This window comes from Coregonus lavaretus (genome assembly GCF_964263955.1).
Source record: "Coregonus lavaretus genome assembly, chromosome: 15".
NCBI classification, from domain to species: domain Eukaryota; kingdom Metazoa; phylum Chordata; class Actinopteri; order Salmoniformes; family Salmonidae; genus Coregonus; species Coregonus lavaretus.
The window spans coordinates 13,169,410-13,196,409 of NC_140002.1; the positions used below are offsets into that span (position 1 = coordinate 13,169,410).

At 42.7% G+C, this 27,000-nt stretch overlaps 1 protein-coding gene across 2 annotated transcripts in view; it reads left to right on the plus strand.

The window, feature by feature from the left end:
- The window catches only part of LOC311142855 (14-3-3 protein epsilon), a 40,758-nt gene extending 14,641 nt beyond the window's left edge, over positions 1 to 26,117 (plus strand). The window contains exons 1-6 of one of the 2 annotated variants that reach the window (XM_084178554.1): positions 10,280 to 10,366; positions 16,253 to 16,452; positions 16,731 to 16,837; positions 17,388 to 17,594; positions 18,830 to 18,966; positions 25,739 to 26,117. In XM_084178554.1, the coding sequence (XP_084034680.1) occupies positions 16,255 to 16,452; positions 16,731 to 16,837; positions 17,388 to 17,594; positions 18,830 to 18,966; positions 25,739 to 25,791 (702 nt within the window). In that variant the 5' untranslated portion in view covers positions 10,280 to 10,366; positions 16,253 to 16,254 and the 3' untranslated portion in view covers positions 25,792 to 26,117. Of the gene's footprint in view, positions 1 to 10,279; positions 10,367 to 16,252; positions 16,453 to 16,730; positions 16,838 to 17,387; positions 17,595 to 18,829; positions 18,967 to 25,738 lie in introns of those variants that run through there. The other variant, XM_084178553.1, reaches the window with a different exon arrangement.
- The last annotated feature ends 883 nt before the right edge of the window (positions 26,118 to 27,000 follow it).

Genomic DNA, 27,000 nt, shown 5'->3' on the forward strand with positions numbered 1-27,000 from the left:
AAAGCATACTGTGTCCATAATAAGTATATAGGTTATAGGTTGAGAGCGTTTGTTAAAGAGTATAGTTAGAAAAATATGGCATATAGAAGCAAACCAGATGGACATCATGAAAATGATCGGAGGAAGTTCAGGAGTAAAAACAAACAAAATATAATTATTGTAGAATTTGACTGTCCAAAAAATGTATATAGTATGTATGGGCTGGAAGTAGAGGCCTAAGCGTTGTTGTTCACTAGTTTACTCCAATTGGGGAAGGGGTGGTGGTGTTGGAAAGTAATGAAGGGAAATATAATTTCAAAAAGGATATGTGTATGTGTCTATGGATATATGTATGTGTGTGTGTATGTGTATAGATGTGTATATATAGATATGTATATGTATAAACCTACCATTTAAAATTATAGACTGATCATTTCTTTGTCAGTGGGCAAACGTACAAAATCAGCAGGGGATCAAATACTTTTCCCCCTCACTATACAGTGGGGAGAACAAGTATTTGATACACTGCCGATTTTGCAGGTTTTCCTACTTACAAAGCATGTAGAGGTCTGTAATTTTTATCATAGGTACACTTCAACTGTGAGAGACGGAATCTAAAACAAAAATCCAGAAAATCACATTGTATGATTTTTAAGTAATTAATTTTCATTTTATTGCATGACATAAGTATTTGATCACCTACCAACCAGTAAGAATTCCGGCTCTTACAGACCTGTTAGTTTTTCTTTAAGAAGCCCTCCTGTTCTCCACTCATTACCTGTATTAACTGCACCTGTTTGAACTCGTTACCTGTATAAAAGACACCTGTCCACACACTCAATCAAACAGACTCCAACCTCTCCACAATGGCCAAGACCAGAGAGCTGTTTAAGGACATCAGGAATACAATTGTAGACCTGCACAAGGCTGGGATGGGCTAAAGGACAATAGGCAAGCAGCTTGGTGAGAAGGCAACAACTGTTGGCGCAATTATTAGAAAATGGAAGAACTTCAAGATGACGGTCAATCACCCTCGGTCTGGGGCTCCATGCAAGATCTCACCTCGTGGGGCATCAATGATCATGAGGAAGGTGAGGGATCAGCCCAGAACTACACGGCAGGACCTGGTCAATGACCTGAAGAGAGCTGGGACCACAGTCTCAAAGAAAACCATTAGTAACACACTACGCCGTCATGGATTAAAATCCTGCAGCGCACGCAAGGTCCCCCTGCTCCAGCCAGCGCATGTCCAGACCCGTCTGAAGTTAGCCAATGACCATCTGGATGATCCAGAGGAGGAATGGGAGAAGGTCATGTGGTCTGATGAGACAAAAATAGAGCTTTTTGGTCAAAACTCCACTCGCCGTGTTTGGAGGAAGAAGAAGGATGAGTACAACCCCAAGAACACCATCCCAACCGTGAAGCATGGAGGTGGAAACATCATTCTTTGGGGATGCTTTTCTGCAAAGGGGACAGGACGACTGCCCCGTATTGAGGGGAGGATGGATGGGGGCCATGTATCGCAAGATATCCTCCTTCCCTCAGTAAGAGCATTGAAGATGGGTCGTGGCTGGGTCTTCCAGCATGACAACGACCCGAAACACACAGCCAGGGCAACTAGGGAGTGGCTCCGTAAGAAGCATCTCAAGGTCCTGGAGTGGCCTAGCCAGTCTCCAGACCTGAACCCAATAGAAAATCTTTGGAGGGAGCTGAAAGTCTGTATTGCCCAGCGACAGCCCCGAAACCTGAAGGATCTGGAGAAGGTCTGTATGGAGGAGTGGGCCAAAATCCCTTCTGCAGTGTGGGCAAACCTGGTCAAGACCTACAGGAAACGTATGATCTCTGTAATTTCAAACAAAGGTTTCTGTACCAAATATTAAGTTCTGCTTTTCTGATGTATCAAATACTTATGTCATGCAATAAAATGCAAATAAATTACTTAAAAATCATACATTGTGATTTTCTGGATTTTTGTTTTAGATTCCATCTCTCACAGTTGAAGTGTACCTATGATAAAAATTACAGACCTCTACATGCTTTGTAAGTAGGAAAACCTGCAAAATCGGCATTGTATCAAATACTTGTTCTCCCCACTATCTATATATATATATGTATACAGTGAGGGGAAAAAGTATTTGATCCCCTGCTGATTTTGTACGTTTGCCCACTGACAAAGAAATGATCAGTCTATAATTTTATTGGTAGGTTTATTTGTAAACTGAGAGACAGAATAACAACAAAAAAATCCAGAAAAATGCATGTAAATTTTTTTATAAATTGATTTGAATTTTAATGAGGGAAATAAGTATTTGACCCCCTCTCAATCAGAAAGATTTCTGGCTCCCAGGTGTCTTTTATACAGGTAACGAACTGAGATTAGGAGCACACTCTTAAAGGGAGTGCTCCTAATCTCAGTTTGTTACTTGTATAAAAGACACCTGTCCACAGAAGCAATCAATCAATCAGATTCCATACTCTCCACCATGGCCAAGACCAAATAGCTCTCCAAGGATGTCAGGGACAAGATTGTAGACCTACACAAGGCTGGAATGGGCTACAAGACCATCGCCAAGCAGCTTGGTGAGAAGGTGACAACAGTTGGTGCGATTATTCGCAAATGGAAGAAACACAAAAAGAACTGTCAATCTCCCTCGGCCTGGGTCTCCATGCAAGATCTCACCTCGTGGAGTTGCAATGATCATGAGAACGGTGAGGAATCAGCCCAGAACTACACGGGAGGATCTTGTTAATGATCTCAAGGCAGCTGGGACCATAGTCACCAAGAAAACAATTGGTAACACACTACGCCGTGAAGGACTGAAATCCTGCAGCGCCCGCAAGGACCCCCTGCTCAAGAAAGCACATATACAGGGCCGTCTGAAGTTTTCCAATGAACATCTGAATGATTCAGAGGAGAACTGGGTGAAAGTGTTGTCGTCAGATGAGACCAAAATCGAGCTCTTTGGCATCAACTCATCTCGCCGTGTTTGGAGGAGGAGGAATGCTGCCTATGACCCCAAGAACACCATCCCCACCGTCAAACATGGAGGTGGAAACATTATGCTTTGGGGGTGTTTTTCTGCTAAGGGGACAGGACAACTTCACCGCATCAAAGGGACGATGGACGGGGCCATGTACCGTCAAATCTTGGGTGAGAACCTCCTTCCCTCAGCCACGGCATTGAAAATGGGTCGTGGATGGGTATTCCAGCATGACAATGACCTAAAACACACGGCCAAGGCAACAAAGGAGTTGTTCAAGAAGAGGCACATTAAGGTCCTGGAGTGGCCTAGCCAGTCTCCAGACCTTAATCCCATAGAAAATCTGTGGAGGGAGCTGAAGGTTCGAGTTGCCAAACGTCAGCCTCAACATTTAATGATTTGGAGAAGATCTGCTAAGAGGAGTGGGACAAAATCCCTCCTGAGATGTGTGCAAACCTGGTGGCCAACTACAAGAAACGTCTGACCTCTGTGATTGCCAACAAGGGTTTTGCCACCAAGTACTAAGTCATGTTCTGCAGAGGGGTCAAATACTTATTTCCCTCATTAAAAGGCAAATCAATTTTTGACATGCGATTTTCTGGATTTTTTTGTTGTTATTCTGTCTCACTGTTCAAATAAACCTACCATTAAAATTATAGACTGATCATGTCTTTGTCAGTGGGCAAACGTACAAAATCAGCAGGGGATCAAATACTTTTTTCCCTCACTGTAGATATGTGTGTGTGTGTATATTTATATATACACACTCACACATATATGTGTATATATATATGTATGTATATATATATGTGTGTGTGTGTGTGTGTGTGTGTGTGTATATATATATATATATAGATATACATACATATTTATATACAGTGGGGGAAAAAAGTATTTAGTCAGCCACCAATTGTGCAAGTTCTCCCACTTAAAAAGATGAGAGGCCTGTAATTTTCATCATAGGTACACGTCAACTATGACAGACAAAATGAGAAAAAAAAATCCAGAAAATCACATTGGAGGATTTTTAATGAATTTATTTGCAAATTATGGTGGAAAATAAGTATTTGGTCAATAACAAACATTTCTCAATACTTTGTTATATACCCTTTGTTGGCAATGACACAGGTCAAACGTTTTCTGTAAGTCTTCACAAGGTTTTCACACACTGTTGCTGGTATTTTGGCCCATTCCTCCATGCAGATCTCCTAGAGCAGTGATGTTTTGGGGCTGTCGCTGGGCAACACGGACTTTCAACTCCCTCCAAAGATTTTCTATGGGGTTGAGATCTGGAGACTGGCTAGGCCTCTCCAGGACCTTGAAATGCTTCTTATGAAGCCACTTATTCGTTGGCCGGGCGGTGTGTTTGGGATCATTGTCATGCAGAAAGACCCAGCCACGTTTCATCTTCAATGCCCTTGCTGATGGAAGGAGGTTTTCACTCAAAATCTCACGATACATGGCCCCATTCATTCTTTCCTTTACACGGATCAGTCGTCCTGGTCCCTTTGCAGAAAAACAGCCCCAAAGCATGATGTTTCCACCCTCATGCTTCACAGTAGGTATGGTGTTCTTTGGATGCAACTCAGCATTCTTTGTCCTCCAAACATGACGAGTTGAGTTTTTACCAAAAAGTTATATTTTGGTTTCATCTGACCATATGACATTCTCCCAATCCTCTTCTGGATCATTAAAATGCACTCTAGCAAACTTCAGACGGGCCTGGACATGTACTGGCTTAAGCAGGGGGACACGTCTTCCACTGCAGGATTTGAGTCCCTGGCGGCATAGTGTGTTACTGATGGTAGGCTTTGTTACTTTGGTCCCAGCTCTCTGCAGGTCATTCACTAGGTCCCCCCGTGTGGTTCTGGGATTTTTGCTCACCGTTCTTGTGATCATTTTGACCCCACGGGGTGAGATCTTGTGTGGAGCCCCAGATCGAGGGAGATTATCAGTGGTCTTGTATGTCTTCCATTTCCTAATAATTGCTCCCACAGTTGATTTCTTCAAACCAAGCTGCTTACCTATTGCAGATTCAGTCTTCCCAGCCTGGTGCAGGTCTACAATTTTGTTTCTGGTGTCCTTTGACAGCTCTTTGGTCTTGGCCATAGTGGAGTTTGGAGTGGGACTGTTTGAGGTTGTGGACAGGTGTCTTTTATACTGATAACAAGTTCAAACAGGTGCCATTAATACAGGTAACGAGTGGAGGACAGAGGAGCCTCTTAAAGAAGAAGTTACAGGTCTGTGAGAGCCAGAAATCTTGCTAGTTTGTAGGTGACCAAATACTTATTTTCCACCATAATTTGCAAATAAATTCATTAAAAATCCTACAATGTGATTTTCTGTTTTTTTTCTCTCTCAATTTGTCTGTCATAGTTGACGTGTACCTATGATGAAAATTACAGGCCTCATCTTTTTAAGTGGGAGAACTTGCGCAATTGGTGGCTGACTAAATACTTTTTTCCCCCACTGTATGTATATCAGAGCATATGAGCGGAGTGGAGCGGGAGCGAGCGTGAGCGGACGGATTTTGAACAGAGCGCAGAGCTGCATTTTTAAAAGGACGGAGCGTCGCCCTATGTCCCGCTCCAATTTCGCTCGCTCACACCATGAGTCTGAATTATGCTCAAGCCTGACCCAGAATCCATCTGTTTAATTTATTTTTTGTCGTCCATGAATTTGTATTTTATAGAGCGAGAGGAGCAGCAGCAGCAGCAACAAGAGAAAAGGGTTGAGGAATTCAAAAGTTTATTCACTGCACGCAAAGGCCCAACCATAACAAGGGAGAGAAAAAGAGAGCTGGATGTTGCATTTTTAAAAATGATTTTCATGGACTATGAACCGCTGAGTAAAGGAGAACGCGAAGGGATGCAACACTTAGCCAACGCAGCTCAACCGGGCTACACCCCCCCCAAGAAACTATGATAAATCAGTACTTTACTTTGTCAAATTTACATCTGAGATGCCCCATTCACATGCTTCAGCTGGCGATCAAAAACGCAGTTAACAAGCACAACAACATTAATAGGCTGTTAGTGAAAGTCGTGCACCTGGTGAAAAGTGTACTCAAGAGCACAGAGGAAACCGACCAATTAGGTGTCCGCCCCACAAATGCCTGCGCCATTCGATGGAGCAGCCAGCTGCGGATGATTCAGTCGTTCATCCGGTTGTTCCAAAAAGATCCGTTATGGCAAAACAAACTCAAGTCTAATGTTGCTAACATCACCCTGAATCAAGTACGGCAGCTGACGCACCTTGTCAGTGTGCTGACACCACTAGCAGACCTCACAGACAAAATGCAGAAGGAGCTGGGGAACCTGGGGATGATCCTCCCTGCTGTCACAGAAATCAAATCCCTGCTCACCGATTACACTCACGCTGCACTTCCAATGGGCATCGCTGCTTTTGCAGAAACATTGGCAAACAACGTGTCAATTCGCTATGGAATATACTATACTGATTAACATCTCATTTTAGCGTCAGTGTTAGATCCCTGTTTCAAGACAGAATGGATAATCCGAGATGAGTCTGTATGCAACAAATTCGGGGAGATAAAGTAAGGCTGTGGTTTAAGCTAAAAGTGAAATACATGCAGATTTTGTTCCTTTTTTGGAGTGAGCGGGGGGCGATTTGAGTGGAGCGCGATGCAAACTGCGTTGAGCGATAATGAGCGGACTGGCCTGATGTGGCTTTGAGCGGGGGGAGCGGAGGGGTGAACAGCTCCGTGAGCGAGGAGCTAAGATTCTCACCGCTCCACTCCGCTCATATGCTCTGATGTGTATATATATAGATTTGTATGTGTGTGTATATATACATATGTGTGTATGTGTGTGTGTGTATATATATATAGATATATACACACACACAGTGGGGAGAACAAGTATTTGATACACTGCCGATTTTGCAGGTTTTCCTACTTACAAAGCATGTAGAGGTCTAATTTTTATCATAGGTACACTTCAACTGTGAGTCGGAATCTAAAACAAAAATCCAGAAAATCACATTGTATGATTTAAGTAATTAATTTGCATTTTATTGCATGACATAAGTATTTGATACATCAGAAAAGCAGAACTTAATATTTGGTACAGAAACCTTTGTTTGCAATTACAGAGATCATACGTTTCCTGTAGGTCTTGACCAGGTTTGCACACACTGCAGCAGGCATTTTGGCCCACTCCTCCATACAGACCTTCTCCAGATCCTTCAGGTTTCGGGGCTGTTGCTGGGCAATACGGACTTTCAGCTCCCTCCAAAGATGTTCTATTGGGTTCAGGTCTGGAGACTGGCTAGGCCACTCCAGGACCTTGAGATGCTTCTTACGGAGCCACTCCTTAGTTGCCCTGGCTGTGTGTTTCGGGTCGTTGTCATGCTGGAAGACCCAGGCACGACCCATCTTCAATGCTCTTACTGAGGGAAGGAGGTTGTTGGCCAAGATCTCGCGATACATGGCCCCAAACTTCAGACAGGCCTGGACATGCGCTGGCTTGAGCAGGGGGACCTTGCGTGCGCTGCAGGATTTTAATCCATGACGGCGTAGTGTGTTTTACTAATGGTTTTCTTTGAGACTGTGGTCCCAGCTCTCTTCAGATCATTGACCAGGTCCTGCCGTGTAGTTCTGGGCTGATCCCTCACCTTCCTCATGATCATTGATGCCCCTCGAGGTGAGATCTTGCATGGAGCCCCAGACCGAGGGTGATTGACCGTCATCTTGAAGTTCTTCCATTTTCTAATAATTGCGCCAACAGTTGTTGCCTTCTCACCAAGCTGTTTGCCTATTGTCCTGTAGCCCATCCCAGCCTTGTGCAGGTCTACAATTTTATTCCTGATGTCCTTACACAGCTCTCTGGTCTTGGCCATTGTGGAGAGGTTGGAGTCTGTTTGATTGAGTGTGTGGACAGGTGTCTTTTTATACAGGTAATGAGTTCAAACAGGTGCAGTTAATACAGGTAATGAGTGGAGAACAGGAGGGCTTCTTAAAGAAAAACGAACAGGTCTGTGAGAGCCGGAATTCTTACTGGTTGATAGGTGATCAAATACTTATGTCATGCAATAAAATGCAAATTAATTACTTAAAAATCATACAATGTGATTTTCTGGATTTTTGTTTTAGATTCCGTCTCTCACAGTTGAAGTATACCTATGATAACAATTACAGACCTCTACATGCTTTGTGAGTAGGAAAACCTGCAAAATAGCAGTGTATCAAATCCTTGTTCTCCCCACTGTGTGTGTGTGTGTATATATATATATATATATATATATATATATGCGAGAGAAAAAACATATGGGGGATTGTAAGTGATGCAGACAATTACATTGATGGAAGTTACAATCTATCTGAAATATTAAAGCTGATCTGCCCCCTAAAAAAATAATAAAAAATAAAGATTTTCCCTGTATTTAGCGCTATCCATCATTCCTTCAATTCTGACCAGTTTCCCAGTCCCTGCCGATGGAAAAATGTCCCCACAGCATAATGCTGCCACCACCATGGTGTTCTCGGGTGATGAGAGGTGTTGGGTTTGCGCCAGACATTGCGTTTTCCTTGATGGCTAAAAAGCTCAATTTTAGTCTCATCTGACCAGAGTACCTTCTTCCATATGTTTGTGGAGTCTCCCACATGCCATTTGGCGAGCACCAAACGTGGTTGCTTATTTTTTTCTTTTAGCAATTGCTTTTTTCTGGCCTCTCTTCTGTAAAGCCCAGCTCTGTGGAGTGTATGGCTTAAAGCGGTCCTATGGACAGATACTCCAACCTCCGCTGTGGAGCTTTGCGGCTCCTTCAGGGTTATATTTGGTCTCTTTGTTGCCTCTCTGATTAATGCCCTCCTTGCTTGGTCCGTGAGTTTTGGTGGGCGGCTCTCTCTTGGCAGGTTTGTTGTGATGCCATATTCTTTCCATTTTTTAATAATGGATTTAATGGTGCTCCGTGGAATGTTCAAAGTTTAGGATATTTTTTGATAACCCAACCCTGATCTGTACTTCTCCACAACTTTGTCCCTGACCTGTTTGGAGAGCTCCTTGGTCTTCATGGTGGTGCACCTTGCTTAGTGGTGTTGCAGACTGGGGTGGACAGATCATGTGACACTTAGATTGCACACAGGTGGACTTTATTTAACTAATTATGTGACTTCCTAAGGTAATTGGTTGCACCAGATCTTATTTAGGGGCTTCATAGCAACGGGGGTGAATACATATGCGCGCACCACTTTTCTGTAATGTATTTTAAAAAATAAGCACGTTATTTTTTTCATTTCACTTCACCAATTTGGACTATTTTGTGTATGTCCATTACATGAAATCCAAATAAAAATCCATTTAAATTACAGGTTGTAATGCAACAAAATAGGAAAAACTCCAAGAGGGATGAATATTTTGCAAGGCACTGTACAGGCGTCCTTCCTAACTCCGTTGCCGGAGAGGAAGGAAACCGCCCAGGGATTTCACCATGAGGTCAGTGGTGACTTTAAAACGGTTAGAGTTTAATGGCTGTGATAGAACTGAGGATGGATCAAGATCATTGTAGGTACTCCACAATAGGCACAGTCAAAATCCTAGAGGAAACTTGGTTGTCTGATGTAAATTAGATTCCTGTATTTCATTTTCAATAAATTAGCAAACATTTCTAAAAACATGTTTTCACTTTGTCATTATGGAGTACTGTGTGTAGATGGGTGAGAAAAAAAACAATTGAATCAATTTAAATTCAGGCTGTACCGCAACATAAGTCAATGGGTATGAATACTTTCTGAAGGCACTGTATAGCCTGAGATATTGTTTGTTTCCTTTCCCCTACCTATCTTCTTTTTACATTTGCAGAGAGGGGTCACTGTCTGAGCAGGGCTCTAGCCCACTCATCAAAGCCACGGCTCAAGTGTTCTTCCTCTGCAGAGAGACCGTAGTGCTCTTCCCGGGCATTGGCAGTCGAGCATCGAGTTTCCGCAGCATGCTTTATGGAGATCTGCCATTGGCTGCTGTAGGTACACTCTGTCTCTAGAAGTCATAGGCTCTGTGTGGCACACACTGTGCTCCAGTCCTGCCTGCCTGTGTACAGCATGGCAGTGTTCTGATTATCTTTATTTCCTGCCAGGGTCACACAAGACCTCACGCTTTCTGGGGGTTGCCCCTCAGTCCAATAAGCATTGGTATAAAGCAATAGTATGGTATTGTGTAACTGTAAACATAATCGGCCTAACATGTGGGCAGGGCCTAAAATGAAATGAGACTTTGTCCTTGTTTCTTGGCTATTTACATTGTTTTGTTCACAAGCTAGGTTGTTTTTCTATGTTTGAGTTTCAACTGCTAGGGAAGAGAAGACTACGCTTCTAGTCGGACTCAATCTCACAGGCACAAACATGACTCAAGTCACGCTACCATGGTAACTTCCCACCCTTAAAGGGGCAGGTGAATATTTTTGTCTCATCTGTGATATTTTGGTTAAAACACTCAGGTCACATGAAATGGAACCATATACCACATTACTTCTTACTAGTAATACATTTTATTGTTTTAAAATCATTACAAAATATGATCAGCTGTTTTTGTGTTTTGTTGGTGTATTTTTCCAGACATGGCACTTAAAAAAATAAATAAAAATTATAGTTACATAGCAACATTTTGATCCTCAAGTAAAACTGATATATATTTTTTTTTCTGGCCAAAACATAATTTATATAAAGGGCAGACAAACAAGTTCCCTACCTTCTCCCCCTTACACTTGCCTCTTCCGTTTTTGCCGTAATGCTGCAATCAGTTGGCTCTCATTTTTGGCTAGAGCAAACATTTCCATATATGTTAACTGCACGTGACAACTAAAATTTGATTTCATAATTAGCAATAACAATAGATTTTCCTATAATTTTCTATCCATAAAGAATGTCTATTTAATCACCCATTTAGTCATCCTATTTAGACTTGCCCTCAACCCATATTTGTCTAAATTATTTGATCTAGAGTCTTTCTTAGGTGGATGAACTGGCAATTGCAACCAGCTTTGTATGGCTTGTTATAGAAAGGGGTGATATTTAGAAAAAGCGATTCAACCTTCTCAACTTCACTGACAAAGTGAGCGGTTGTAATCTGGATAAAGGAAGAGGGCCTAGTAAGAATGGGTGAGACATTCTTACTAATTCTACTGGAGAACCAGTTATGCTTTTAGTGAGCGGTTGAATGCTTTAATATTTAATAATTTTAACCCCCAAACTCATATTAATTATATAAAAAAGCACTTTTTTATGTTGTCTGGCTTGCCGTTCCAAATAAAGAAAGAATTTTAGCTCAAATAATTTAAAAGACAAATCATTCGGCGTTGGCAGGGCCATAAGTATAAATAGGTCAACTGGGATATGACTAAATAATTCATCAGGGTGATTTTTCTATAAATAGACAGGTATTTACCTTTCCCTGGTAGCAAGATCTTATCTATTTTTGCTAACTTTCAAATCAAATTTTATTTGTCACATGCGCTGAATACAACAGGTATACCTTACCGTGAAATGCTTACTTACAAGCCCTTAACCAACAATGCAGTTGACTAAATAAACTAAAGAAAAAAAGTAACACACTAACAATAACGAGGCTATATACAGGGGGTACCGGTACCGAGTCAATGTGTGGGGGTACAGGTTAGTCGAGGTAATTTGTACATGTAGGTAGGGGTAAAGTGACTATGCATAGATAATGAACAGCGAGTAGCAGCAGTGTAAAAACAAAGAGGGGGGGGGGGGGGTGTCAATGTAAATAGTCCGGGTGGCCATTTGATTAATTGTTCAGCAGTTTTATGGCTTGGGGGTAGAAGCTGTTAAGGAGCCTTTTGGACCTAGTCTTGGCGCTCCGGTACCGCTTGCCCGTGCGGTAGCAGAGAGAACAGTCTATGACTTGGGTGACTGGAGTCTTTGACAATTTTTTTTGGGGCCTTCCTCTAACACCGCCTAGAATATAGGTCTTGGATGGCAGGAAGCTTGGCCCCAGTGATGTACTGGGCCGTACGCACTACCCTCTGTTGCGCCTTACGGTCGGATGCCGAGCAGTTGCCATACCAGGTGGTGATGCAACCAGTCAGGATACTCTCGATGGTGCAGCTGTAGGACTTTTTGAGGATCTGGGGACCCATGGCAAATCTTTTCAGTCTCCTGAGGGGGAATAGGCGTTGTCGACTTAAATTTGCATCCGTAGTCATGACACTTAACATGCCACTGCTTTGATTTTAAGGTTTTGGATATCCAAGTTGTATTCAGCCTTTATATACTTAATAAAGGTTATTCTCATAGATCAAATCTATTTTACAAGAGCGACCACTAAAATACAAATTTGACCCACTCAGAGAAAGTGACTTGCGTCAGAACTCAAGCATAGTTTTGTCTCCCCCTCAATACACCAGCGCAGACCCTGACCTTTGGGTTGCCTGGTAACAAGCTCAGCGTTAAAGGTCAAAGTGGCATGAGGTTTGAAATAAGTGGCATGGAAAACCGTAGTGCTCTCTCTTGGCCCCTGTTCCTTCTTTTGATTTGAAGATTTGGGTTCTTCTTGGTAGACCCATGTCATGTGTGGCTAAGGTCTAGTACTCGGCTAAGATAATGATCAGTAGTACTAATCGCACAAGACCTCAGCTCTTGTCAGATCTTCCATCTTAATGGCTGTGTAGCCTATTTAGGCTATAGCCTTTTTAGGCTATAGATTTGGTGTTTGGTAATGGCAGTGTAACTGAGCCTTCTTATAGGCTAGTACTGTACAGTGTTAGTGGCTATTTGCGTATTCGTAGACTGATTCATAAGTCTGTCTGTGTTAATGAGGCAGCAAGTGTCCTGACTCATTCACTCACGTGGCTTATGAAACCGTTAGTGGCCCAGATCAAAAGCTCCGTTCTACATTGATCCACTTCAGCCCCGGTTTCAAGGAGGCGATCTTTACTTACACTGACAAGTTCTGTTGGTGCAGCCCAAAATACTTGCTAATTACAACTCACAACCACCAACAAAGCCTTGACCCCTATCATTTCCATCATTCTGTAAATGTGGTTAAATGCTGTGTGTTTTCTGTAAGATGTTAGTAGGCTTGGGCGGTATACCGTATACCGGGGTGTTTGGAAATAGCCATGGGATGGTTTGTCAATACCGTTTTAAATTAATTATTTGAAGGTTTTGCAATACATTTAAATATTTGTAGCCACTTTGTAAGTAAATACCCGCAGTCAACTTGTGCAATACCTTAGGCGATAAAGCAGATCACATTCTTCATTTCACATTATGAAGCTTACTGTAGTTCCCCAGAACAGTTGAGCCAGTCACATGTTTGTTTGTAAATAGCACAACTGGAGAAGGCGGGCGCAGGCGAGTCCAGCTGTGTATTGACAGAGGATGCGTTTTATATTGAAAGTGTTTTTTTGCTTCAATTGTGATCAGGGACGTGCAAGTTGTCCTTCACTGAAAATACATTAGTGCATCACATTCGGCAGAAATTGCTTAATTTTCATCAGATGACAACAGAATTGCAACGCCATTTGGCTGGCAGCCACACAAGTAAATTAGCTTACAATGAAAAAGCAAGGTCTTTTTTTGCAAAAACGATGCAAGGCTATCCTATTTCTAATGTTTATCATAGGAAGAATGTAGCTACATTTCCTAATGTTTTGCTTAAAGTTAATCTTGCATTTTACCGGAGAAAAGTTGGCTGACTAAACCGAGAAAAGTACCGGAGCAAAGTAGCTACACATCAGTGCTGTCTGCTCATGGAATGCCCATATGTGAATTCTCATCCAAGTGGAGAAGTGCAACTGAAGAACAAAATTAGTCTGATGCAGAGCAGAAATTACAATAAGGAGCATTTTAGATCTGCGTTTACAAAACGCAGCAAGATTTCTTATGCATTTAATATTTTTTCCTGCGTGAAAAGCAAAGAATTCTGCGTTAATGTGACCCCTAAGGTTAACTTGCTAGTTATCTAAGTAAGTGGCTGAATTAATAAGGTGAAGGGGCATCATATTGTTTAGCTTTGTGACGCGTTTGAGAAGTCAAAGCCTTTGGATGAATTATCTGCGTTTTTTCTCTTCTCTGTTCTCGGCCCATCTGCTCCTCCCCCCTCTTTGAGCAGAGCAGGCAGACATGTTGACCTAGCGACTCCACGTGTACACATCCAGAGTTCTTCCTTCAGACAAGCATGCGTCAAAAGTTTGTTCATTTGCACAATGTCTCTCATTCATATTCGCTTGTAAATGTCCAAACTCACCAAAAATGACATTCGGTAGCTCCTACCTATCCATGTATAACTTCATGAGCTGCATTGGCTATCTTTGCAATTTTTTTATTTGCGCTCGTTAAAATTCGCTATTGTGCTAATTGTGTTAGCATTCTGGTAATAGACACCGAATGCTCTTTTTTTGCGTTTTATGGTGCCCCCTTGTGTACTAAGCCGGTAATACCGTAAATCCCAGGATGAGAGAAGGATGGTATGACGATATTAAAATCTGGATACCAACCAATCCTACATGTTAGTCTCAGTCAGGGTAATAATTTGTCCTGGTTAATCAGGAATTCCTGCATTCTGGACATTTTCCTCCATTCATACATTATAGAAACTGATCTATCCCCTAGCCAAAATCAACATTTTCCAGATTTTCTACACTGCTCAAAAAAATAAAGGGAACACTTAAACAACACAATGTAACTCCAAGTCAATCACACTTCTGTGAAATCAAACTGTCCACTTAGGAAGCAACACTGATTGACAATACATTTCACATGCTGTTGTGCAAATGGAATAGACAACAGGTGGAAATGATAGGCAATTAGCAAGACACCCCCAATAACGTTTTGCAGGTGGTGACCACAGACCACTTCTCAGTTCCTATGCTTCCTGGCTGATGTTTTGGTCACTTTTGAATGCTGGCGGTGCTTTCACTCTAGTGGTAGCATGAGACGGAGTCTACAACCCACACAAGTGGCTCAGGTAGTGCAGCTCATCCAGGATGGCACATCAATGCAAGCTGTGGCAAGAAGGTTTGCTGTGTCTGTCAGCGTAGTGTCCAGAGCATGGAGGCGCTACCAGGAGACAGGCCAGTATATCAGGAGATGTGGAGGAGGCCGTAGGAGGGCAACAACCCAGCAGCAGGACCGCTACCTCCGCCTTTGTGCAAGGAGGAGCAGGAGGAGCACTGCCAGAGCCCTGCAAAATGACCTCCAGCAGGCCACAAATATGCATGTGTCTGCTCAAACGGTCAGAAACAGACTCCATGAGGGTGGTATGAGGGCCCGACGTCCACAGGTGGGGGTTGTGCTTGCAGCCCAACACCGTGCAGGACGTTTGGCATTTGCCAGAGAACACCAACATTGGCAAATTCGCCACTGGCGCCCTGTGCTCTTCACAGATGAAAGCAGGTTCACACTGAGCACATGTGACAGACGTGACAGAGTCTGGAGACGCCGTGGAGAACGTTCTGCTGCCTGCAACATCCTCCAGCATGACCGGTTTGGCAGTGGGTCAGTCATGGTGTGGGGTGGCATTTCTTTGGGGTAGCCTGACTGCCATTAGGTACCGAGATGAGATCCTCAGACCCCTTGTGAGACCATATGCTGGTGCGGTTGGCCCTGGGTTCCTCCTAATGCAAGACAATGCTAGACCTCATGTGGCTGGAGTGTGTCAGCAGTTCCTGCAAGAGGAAGGCATTGATGCCATGGACTGGCCCGCCCGTTCCCCAGACCTGAATCCAATTGAGCACATCTGAGACATCATGTCTCGCTCCATCCACCAACGCCACGTTGCACCACAGACTGTCCAGGAGTTCGCGGATGCTTTAGTCCAGGTCTGGGAGGAGATCCCTCAGGAGACCATCCGCCACCTCATCAGGAGCATGCCCAGGCGTTGTAGGGAGGTCATACAGGCACGTGGAGGCTACACACACTACTGAGCCAAATTTTGACTTGTTTTAAGGACATTACATCAAAGTTGGTTCAGCCTGTAGTGTGGTTTTCCACTTTAATTTTGAGGGTGACTCCAAATCCAGACCTCCATGGGTTGATAAATTTGATTTCCATTGATAATTTTTGTGTGATTTTGTTGTCAGAACATTCAACTATGTAAAGAAAAAAGTATTTAATAAGATTATTTCATTCATTCTGATCTAGGATGTGTTATTTTAGTGTTCCCTTTATTTATTTGAGCAGTGTATGTTCCTGTGTGATTGCAGCCAGTAAAAAAAACAGACAAACTCCAGAACAGATTGTTCGTAGCTTATTGAAAGCAGGGTGATTGATGGTTAAGGTTCATTCTTTTCTCTCTCTTCTCTCTCTCTGTCAGAAATGGTGGAGTCCATGAAGAACGTGGCGGGCATGGACGTGGAGCTGACGGTGGAAGAGCGGAACCTGCTGTCGGTGGCTTACAAGAACGTGATCGGAGCCAGAAGAGCGTCCTGGAGGATAATCAGCAGCCTTGAACAGAAGGAGGAGAACAAAGGAGGCGAAGACAAACTAAAGATGATCCGGGAATACAGGCAAATGGTGAGTCACGGGAACGTGGACGGTGGTAGTAGAAGTGGAGAACCCTAATAAAGGTGGCTTGCTGTCGAAATGTTTGTTAGATAGGGATGGTGTGTGGCTCCTTTCAAAGTAGACGTTTATACTCTGGGCCCTTTAAAAAAAAAAATATTTTGTACCTTTTAAAGAGGTCCTTCAAGGGTCATGTTTAAAAAATAGACTATAGTTGAGTGTGTTGATGTTTTGTCAGTTCTCCTTGAGTTTGTTAACAACAGGTGTTGTGTGTTTTGTCTGCTCTGCAGGTGGAGACTGAGCTGAAATCAATCTGTAACGACATTCTGGATGTACTGGACAAGCACCTCATTCCAGCTGCAAACACTGGAGAATCAAAGGTTTTCTACTACAAAATGTACGTCTACGGATGGGAGAGCTCTTGAAAAACTATTTTGCGAATATCTATGCCCTGACTGACTGCGCTAGTAACATGAGAAAAGTCTCCGCTCTCTCTCGCTCTGTGTGAAAAAACATCTACTCTGCTTCTCAATTCTCCACCCTTTGCCCTGAACGGTGCACTTGTGCGCTACTCCACATGAATTTAAAAGCACAGGATTGGTGTAAGCAAGGGCTCTTACACCAATCCTTTTAAATCCAAGTAGGAGAGTGAAGAAGTGCATACTTCAGGGAAAATGTGGAAAATTGGGACGCAGGGCTAGTCTCTCTAGGCAGTCTAGTCCTGGTCAAGGAGTAGGCCTAGGTGTCCACATACCAGTTTCAAGGGCTGCATGACAGTAAGAGCATTAGCTCCCTTTTCATTCATAGAATGATTCTGCGTTTTCTCAGCCCACAAGCCATGCTTGTCTGTGAAAGAGACAAGCATGTTAACATATGCAGACCATGGATTGATTGATTTTGTTTTGTGGGGTTGAAATAAGTGGTCTCGTTCTCCCCTCTTTCCTTAGGAAGGGAGACTACCACAGGTACCTGGCAGAGTTTGCCACGGGCAACGACAGAAAGGAGGCGGCAGAGAACAGCTTGGTAGCCTACAAAGCTGCAAGCGACATCGCCATGATCGAACTCCCCCCGACACACCCCATCCGCCTGGGACTGGCGCTCAACTTCTCCGTATTTTATTATGAAATCCTCAATTCCCCCGACCGCGCATGCAGGTGGGCCCCCTCTCTCGTCTTCTCTACCCACTTTTCTGTCTAGTCTTCAGTCTTCTCTCCCCACTCTTCTCTCGTCTTTTCTCTCCCCACTCGCCCATCTTTTCTCTCCCCACTCGCCCATCTCCCTCCTCTACGCTCCATTGCAAGATGTGTCAAATAGAAAGCGATTTGTGAGTGTCTAATAAAGCACAAGCATGAGACTTGATTTGTTTGCAATGCCTTACTGAGCAAGAAGAGCCTATTCGGCCTCTATTACCAGAATGCTAACTACATTAGCACAAACTAATAGCGTAATCATGTAGCTAAATGCTAACGAGCGAAAACGAACATAAACTAATTGCAAAGACTGGCAAATCCAGCTCATAAAGTTATACAAGCATAGCTAGTAGCTACAGAACGTCATTTTCGGTGAGTGTGGACATTTACGAGCAAAAGTGAACGTGATAAATTGTGCAAATGAACAAAGTTGTGATGCATGCTTCTTTTGAAGGAAGAGCAGCATGTGTACACAGAGCAGATGGGAGAAGAACGGAGGAGAAAAAAATGCTAGTAGGAAGCACAGGGAAAAAATGGCAGCTGTACAGAACTCATCCAGAACTCTTTGACATCTGATGGCAAACATTAAGTAGTGAATTGCATACAAGTGTAACTTCATCACCTCATGTGCGCCGCACACACTCGCCGATACATATAGAACGCTATGGACTCACCAGCTCGCTTTCTCCCGTTGTGCTATTTACAAACAAACACGTGACTGGCTCCTTCTGTTCTGGGGAACTATGGTAAGTTTTATAAAGTGACCGGTGAAATAAAAACGCAATCTGCTTTATCTCCTAACGTATTACACAAGTTGACTGCAGGTATTAACTTAAAAGTAGCTACAAATATAAAAATTTATTGAAAAACTTCAAAGAAATAGTTTCGACGGTTTAGAAAAACCATCCTGTGGCTTTTTCCAAATACCCCGATATATGGTATATACGGTATACCGCCGAAGCCTAATTTCTACCATGGTGGAATTTTCAGACTGGGCGTGCAATACAGGCTCCAATACATTTCATTGAAGTCACCTGATGTCCTGGCTAGTAATACAATATAATGTTTTATTTTCTAAGACATGTTATTTTATATTCCATACCAAGACATGTTGTTGACTAGATGTTCAGCCCATTGTTGATGTGATTTGGACGCACTGTAAAATTCAACCTTTGACCCCTCTACTCTGCTGCCCTCAGGTTGGCGAAGGCGGCGTTCGACGATGCCATTGCAGAACTGGACACGCTGAGCGAGGAGAGCTACAAGGACTCCACGCTCATCATGCAGTTGCTACGCGACAACCTGACACTATGGACTTCAGATATGCAGGGAGATGGTGAGCGTTCCATGCTTCTTCACCTATTATATGTAGCACAATACAGTTGAAGGACTAAACGCACTCCAGTGTCTGTGTTCAAAAGTATACTGCTGCTGCGTCATCTTGACAGCAAAGTATGATCACATGGAGGATGGGTGTTTTCCAGCTATTGACAGCACACAGACTGCTGGACCGGTGCTGTGTACTCTTAGGGATGGAGAGTTGACAGTTGACCTCACCCACCCTTTCTTTAACTTCTCCCCTCAGCACAGTGGTCCTTCTCTAACCTCAGCAGCACTCCCTCTATCTTTCTCATTCTTTATCTCTCTCTTTATATAATTTTCCCCCCCTCTTTCTCTATCTCTCTACTCAGTTCTCTATCTTTCTGTTTCACCTATTTCTCTCTCTTACTATCTTTATCCCTCTCCGTCTGTTGAGATGTACTCATGTTCACTGCTCTCTCTCATTTCTCTTGTCTCCATCTTCCTCTGTGTAGATTCTTAAGGACAACGCCCCCCCCACCCCCCCCATTCCCTATATAGAAGTATTTTGTAAGTCATCTCTTTCTCCTGTCTTGGGCATCCCTCTTGCTTTCTCACTCAGACTTGCTGCCCCTCGCTAACCCTTCCTCACTGCATCTTCCAGTGCCGGGTTAATTAATTCACACCGTAGTAAAACGTTGTGCAACTGGAAACAAGCCTTTCGTATTGAGCAAGTTCAGATAGTGCTTTCCCGTTTTGGACCATTTTCTTCTGATTCGTGCCTAGTGAACACAACCCTGTTCTAATCTTAGTCTAGACCAGATGAGACTGTCCTTGTCTCTGGCCTAAAGCACTATGTGCTGTCCACATGGACAAACTCAATCATCCAGTATCTGGGCTGCATTTAGAACAGTGTGTTTTCAGGTGTGTCTGTCCATTAAGTAGAAGCCAGAGACGTTTCTCCTCTCGTTTGGCATGAGTTGAGTGCTGTGTGGATAGTGTCACTGTCTTACTCACTGCAACGTAAGTTTTACCAACACTTTCTGTTGGGTTCTGGGCTAGAGTTAAGGGATTCCACTTAATATGGCTGAACACGATACACTCAGTCATCACACCGAATCCTTGGGACCCAGTTTGTCAACACCGTACTGTCGTCCACACCAACTGCATGTAGCTTCTCGTAGGTATGGCACTAATTAGGCACCTTATTATAGTTTCCTATTTTTGATCTTCGCAGATTCTTAACCTTTGTTACACACTCAGTGCTTTAATTCTTTACCATGTAGATAGCTGTGCCATCTCTATGGAAACCTTCCTAAGCAACAAGCCTAGGTGGTCCAAAAGGTTTTTGCTAGCTGCTAAATCTTTACTGAGGCTTTTTACATTTTGCAGTGTGAAGAATAAAGATCTTTGTCTTGTGGTGTTGATACTGGTTTGCACACTAGCACTAGTGCCTTCAGAAAGTATTCATACCCTGTGACGTATTCCACATTTTGTTGTTACAGCCTGAATTCAAAATAGATTAAATATAAAAAACAATCTCACCTATATACACACAATACCCCATAATGACAGTGAAACCATGTTTTTAGAAATTAACTAATTTATTGAAAATGAATATATACATCTCTTTTACATAAGTATTCACACCCCTTTGCTATGACACTCCAAATTGAGCTCAGGTGCATCCAATTTCCTTTGATCATCATTGATGTCACTACAACTTGATTGGAGTCCACATGTGGCCTATTCAATTTTTTGGACATGATTTTAGAAAGAAACACACCTGACTATATACAGTGCATTCGGAAGGTATTCAGACCCCTGGACTTTTTCCACATTTTGTGACGTTACAGCCTTATTCTAAAATGGTTTAAATTGTTTTTTCCCCCTCATCAATCTACACACAATACCCCATAATGACAAAGCAAAAGAAGGTTGTTTTTTTTGACATTTTTGCAAATGTGTAAAAAACCTGGATATAACATTTACATAAGTATTCAGACCCTTTACTCAGTACTTTGTTAAAGCACATTTGGCAGCAATTATGGCCTCGAGTCTTCTTGGGTATGACGCTACAAGCTTGGCACACCTGTATTTGGAGTTTCTCCCATTCTTCTCTGCAGATCCTGTCAAGCTCTGTCAGGTTGGATGGGCAGCATCGCTGCACTGCTATTTTCAGGTCTCTCCAGAGATGTTCAAGTCTGGGCTTTGGCTGGGCCACTCAAGGACATTCAGAGACTTGTCCCAAAGCCACTCCTGCGTTGTCTTGGCTGTGTACATAGGGTCGTTGTCCAGTTGGAAGGTGAACCTTTGCCCCAGTCTGAGGTCCTGAGCTCTGGAGCAGGTTTTCATCAAGGATCTCTCTGTACTTTGCTCCGTTAATCTTTTCCTCCATCCTGACTAGTCTCCCAGTCCCTGCCGCTGAAAAACATCCCCACAGCATGATGGTGCCAGGTTTCCTCCAGACGTGATGCTTGGCATTCAGGTTAAAGAGTTAAATCTTGGTTTCATCAGACCAGAGAATCTTGTTTCATATGGTCTGAGAGGCTTTTCGGTGCCTTTTGGCAAACTCCAAGCGGGCTGTCATGTGCCTTTTACTGAGGAGTGGCTTCCGTCTGGCCACACTACCATAAAGGCCTGATTGGTGGAGTGCCGCAGAGATGGTTGTCCTTCTGGAAGATTCCCCCATCTCCACAGAAGAACTCTGGAGCTCTGTCAGAGTGACCATCGGGTTCTTGGTCACTTCCCTGACCAAGGCCCTTTTCCCATGATTTCTCAGTTTTAAGAATGATGGAGGCCACTGTGTTCTTGGGGACCTTCAATGCTGCAGAAATGTTTTGGTACCCTTCCCCAGATCTGTGCCTCGACACAATCCTGTCTCGGAGCTCTACGGACAATTCCTTCGACCTCATGGCTTGGTTTTTGCTCTGACATGCACTGTCAACTGTGGGACCTTATATAGACAGGTGTGTGCCTTTCCTAATCATGTCTAATCAATTTAATTTACCACAGGTGGACTCCAATAAAGTTGTAGAAACATCTCAAAGATGATCAATGGAAACAGGATGCACCTTAGCTCAATGTCCAGTCTCATAGCAAAGGGTCTGAATACTTATGTAAATAAGTCTTATTTAAAAAAAAAAATGTTTGCCAACATTTCTAAAAACCTGTTTTCCCTTTGTCATTATGGGGTGTTGTGTTGAGGATTTTTTATTTATTTCATCCATTTTAGAATAAGGCTGTAAAGTAACAGTGTGGAATAAGGGAAGAGGTCTGAATACTTTCCAAATGCACTGTAAGGTCCCATAGTTGACAGTGCATGTCAGAGCAGAAACTATACCATGACGTCCAAGGAACTGTCTGTAGATATCAGAGAGAATTGTGATGAAGGGTATAAAACAATTTCTAGAGTGTTGAAAGTTTCCAAGAGCACAGTGGTCTCCATCATTGGGAAATTGAAAAAATATGGAACTACCCAGACTCTTCCTAGAGCTGGCTGTCCGACCAAACTGAGCAACCAGGCAAGAAGGACTTTGGTCAGGGAGGTGACCAAGAACCCAATGACCACTCTGACAGTTCCTTGGCTGAGATGGGAGAACCTGCCAGAAGAACAATAGTCTACAGCACTTCACCAATTTGGGCTTTATGGGAGGGTGGCCAGACGGAAGTCACTTCTGAGAAAAAGGCACATGACGGCAAGCCTGCAAAAAGGCACGTGAGAGACTCCGGGCATAAGGCAAAATATTCTGTGGTCTGATGAAACAACATTTTTACATACAGTGCCTTCAGAAAGTATTCATACCCCTTGACTTATTCCACATTTTGTGGTTACAGCCTGAATTCAAAATGTATTAAATATATTTTTTCCTCACCCATCTACACACAATACCCTATAATGACAGTGAAAACATGTATTTATACATTTTTGCAAATGTAATGTAAGTAAAATGTAGAAATATCTCATTAACATAAGTATTCACACCGCTGAGTCAATACTTTGTAGAAGCACCTTTGGCGGCGGTTACAGTCTTTCTGGGTAAGTCTCTAAGAGCATTGCACACCTGGATTGTACAATATTTGCCCATTATGATATTTAAAAATTCTTCAACCTCTGTCAAGTTGATTGTTGATCATTGCTAGACAGACATGTTAAAGTATTGCCATAGATTTAAGTAAAAACTGTAACTAGGCTACTCAAGAACATTCAGTGTCATCTTGGTAAGCAACTCCAGTGTAGATTTGGCCTTGTGTTTCAGCTTATTGTCCTGCTGAAAGGTGAATTTGTCTCCCAATATCTGTTGGAAGGCAGACTGAACAAGGTTTTCTTCTAGGAATTTGCCTGTGCTATTTTTATCCTAAACTCCCTAGTCCTTGCCGATGACAAGCATACCCATAACATGATGCAGCCACCACCATGCTTGAAAATATGAAGAGTGGTACTCAGTGATGTGTTGGATTTGCCCCAAACATAACGCTTTGTATTCAGGACAAAAAGTTAATTTCTTTGCAACATATTTTGCAGTATTACTTTAGTACCGTATTGCAAACAGGATGCATGTTTTGGAATAGTTTTATTCTGTACAGGCTTCCTTTTCACTCTGTCATTTGTTAGTATTGTGGAGTAACTACAATGTTGATCCATCCTCCATTTTCTCCTATCACAGCCATTAAACTCTGTAACTGTTTTAAAATCACGATTGGCCTCATGGTGAAATCCTGTGAGAGAGAAATTAACTTGTACAATGTTTACCTGCTTTGTTTAATATTAATAGTTAACAAATTATATACTTAACAAAAAGTAAGACATTTCTGTTCTACTAATGCTGTGTTTTTGTAAAGGGATGGTTTCTACTCCAGCTCCCTGCAGCTAGACTAGGCATGGGTTTTACTTGAGATAGGGGTATCTGGAGCTGACAATTGATTAATGGATGGTTTGGTGATCAAACCTACAGCATGCATTCCATAGAATGAGTTGGTGTTTGTGTAATGTAAGGTACCGGGGGAGATAGCTCGGGTATGGATAATGATGAGAGGAACCTCGTCTTGGGGGCCAAACCCTGGTTTCCATACAATGAGAACAGTCATCACAGCAGATACTGTCTGCTGTGAATTATTCGTTTCTTTCATACAAATCCTAACCTTTTGACTCATTCCACACATCTGCTGTTTGTCATGTAGACTGAGAGGGTGTATCTTTGCTATAAAATATATTTGTATTCTTTGTATGTCAGAGCTCTCGGCATCACACTTCAGAGTGTGGGGTCAACCAGCCTCAGTATTACAGAGCACTCACTCCATTCACGTGTGTGGGTGGTGTGACCTGCTGCCTTATTAATATGTTTTGAATAAAGTAATATCCTGATTGGTGATTGACCTTGTCTCTCCTCATTATTGATTAGAATTTCCACAACAATTTCTAAGTGGTTTCCTTCCTCGCCGGCAACTGAGTTAGGAAGGTTGCCTATATCTTTGTTGTTACTGGGTGTATTGATACACCATCCAAAGCCTAATGAATAACTTCACCATGCTCAAAGGGATATTCAGCGTCTGCTTTATATATATATTTTTTACACATCTACCAATCTGTGCCCTTTGCGAGGCATCGAAAAACCTCCCTGGTCTTGGTGGTTGAATCTGTACTTGAAATTCACTAGTCGATTTGAGGGACCTTACAGATATTTGTAGATGTGGGATACAGAGATGGGGTAGTCATTCAAAAATCATGTTAAACACTATTATTGAACACGAATGAGTCCATGTAACTTATTATGCGATTTGTTAAGCACATATTTACTCCTGAACTTATGTAGTCTTGCTATTACAAAGGGGTTGAATACTTATTGACTCAAGACATTTCAGCTTTGAAGTTGTAATATCTACAAACAAATTCCACTGACATTATGGGTTATTGTGTGTAGGTCAGTGACACAATCTCAATTTAAAATTCAGGCTGTAACACAACAAAATGTGGAATAAGTCATGGGGCATGAATACTTTCTTAAGGCACTGCATGTACATTCTCCTGCCCACCACCCAATGTGTTTTGAATGACGTTTTGTTTTTGTGCAACATGACTCGTGGGTAGGTTTTCCAAAGCGTTTGTAGCTAAAGTAGTATTGGTACGTTATTTCTCCCATTGACCCCGAAGGCATTCATTTCACAAATGTAGCTTGTATAGACTGACCGCCAAACACCAATTTTATAATTGTAACGCTCATGGCTGTGCGACTGCTACCATACCTGTAGACTTTCAGTCAAATCAAGTAATTGCGCTAACGCTAGTCAGCATTGGCTCGCGAAACTACAGCTAACTTCCTTCACATTACACACAGAGACATAAAAATGGTATCCACGAGTTCATCTGATTCTGGGTAAGTAGAACAATTAAATTCCAGAATCTTGCACACTAGTCCTTTAAGGTTATGATTGGGGGAGGGAAAGCTGATCCTAGATATATACCTAGGGGACCTTAAACTTGGACCATCGAAGGACATTTGGGGGGGGGGGTCCCACCCGAGCAGCCTGTGGGAGTCTGACTCTGGTGGTCTTCCTCAGGACATCTCACTCACCCTTCACCACCTCTCTTTACTACACCACCTGTCTTTACTAACCATTCCTCCCCTGAAGGCCTTATCACTGGAAACCTCAGCTCCCTGTTGCCATGGTAACAGTGGGTGGGCTCTGGACTTTCTTTTGTCCATTTATGTTCTTTGCGTTTGTGGTGAAAATGACAAACTGGCTTTGAATGATGAAATTGAAGATTAAAAAGATATAATTAAATGGAATACATGTTCCTCTCTCTTCAGGTGAAGAACAGAATAAAGAAGCACTGCAAGATGTGGAGGATGAGACTCAGTGAAACTTCACGGCCAATACGACACCTCTCTCTCCCTACCTACCCCTCTCCGCCTGCTAGCCCCAGGTCCTACTAAGGTGTCAGTGAGAGCTCCCAAACTCGGCTTTTACGCCGACGCCAACTCGCTCTTTTACCCCCCCCTTCTTGTTTACTATCACTCTCTCTATCCGTCTGTCAGCTCAAAGCCCCTCGGGTTATCTCTTCTGGTTTTTATTTTCTAAACAAATAAGAGAAAAAAATCGCCCATTTCATTGGAAATACTACACTTCCGCATTGAAACACAAGAGAAAATGTAAAAGCTAAAGCTTCGAGCTGTTCCTGGGTGTTACCATTTTTTTGTTTTTGTAACTCCTTTTGCAAGCCTGTGCCTGTAAGGTTCACATCGTTTATCATCTTTTTTCGTTTTCATTTTTGAAGTGTCATCAGTTGCCAAGTGTGCTTGCCTGCGGTCGTCAACGTTCACGCGCTCGCCAAGTTGAGTTTTAAAACACAAACGTTTGCTGTAACTCTTTTTCTAGAACTGTGATGTCTTCGTGCTACTTTACGATAGTCGTCTAAGCTTTTGTTCGCAAATTAGGGATGATGGTGGATTTTGACTGTTTAAAAAAAAAAAAGGGACATAAAGCTTTTTAGAAGGAACAAAGTGCCCTTTGTGTTTCTCCCCTCTCTCCCGTTGCAATACTTTTTTTTATCAATGACGATGGCAGAACTTCCCCCGAGCATCTCTTTCTTTGCGATCACCACTCAGGTCCGGGGCATGGACCACGCATTGTTGTGCACGGAGGCTGTAGCGCTGCTTTTTACTCTTTGCTGACGTATAGAGACGATGGGTTGTAGCAGAAAAAAAGAAACAAGGAGCGCGAAACAGTTTCTCCATCTCTCTTATGTAAGGTAAAGCAGGTTTGCATTGGCACCGTAAAAATACTAAAAACTTGGTTTAAAAAAAGGAACCTGCTTATGTTGTCTTGTATCGCCCCACTGTTCCATAATATTCTCTTTCTCTCTGTCCTGCCCCCTTATTTTCTCTCTTCTGTTCAGTATGTGTAGCTTGAATCTGATTTGTACTACTGGATATTCTGACTGGAGCCACACGCACCGTCTGTATTCTTACTGAAACACAGCATGGAAATGAACATTTAACTTCAAATAAAAAAAGAAACGTACATTAAAATGCACCTGTCGTGTCATTTTTCGCATCAAATGCGCTGTACT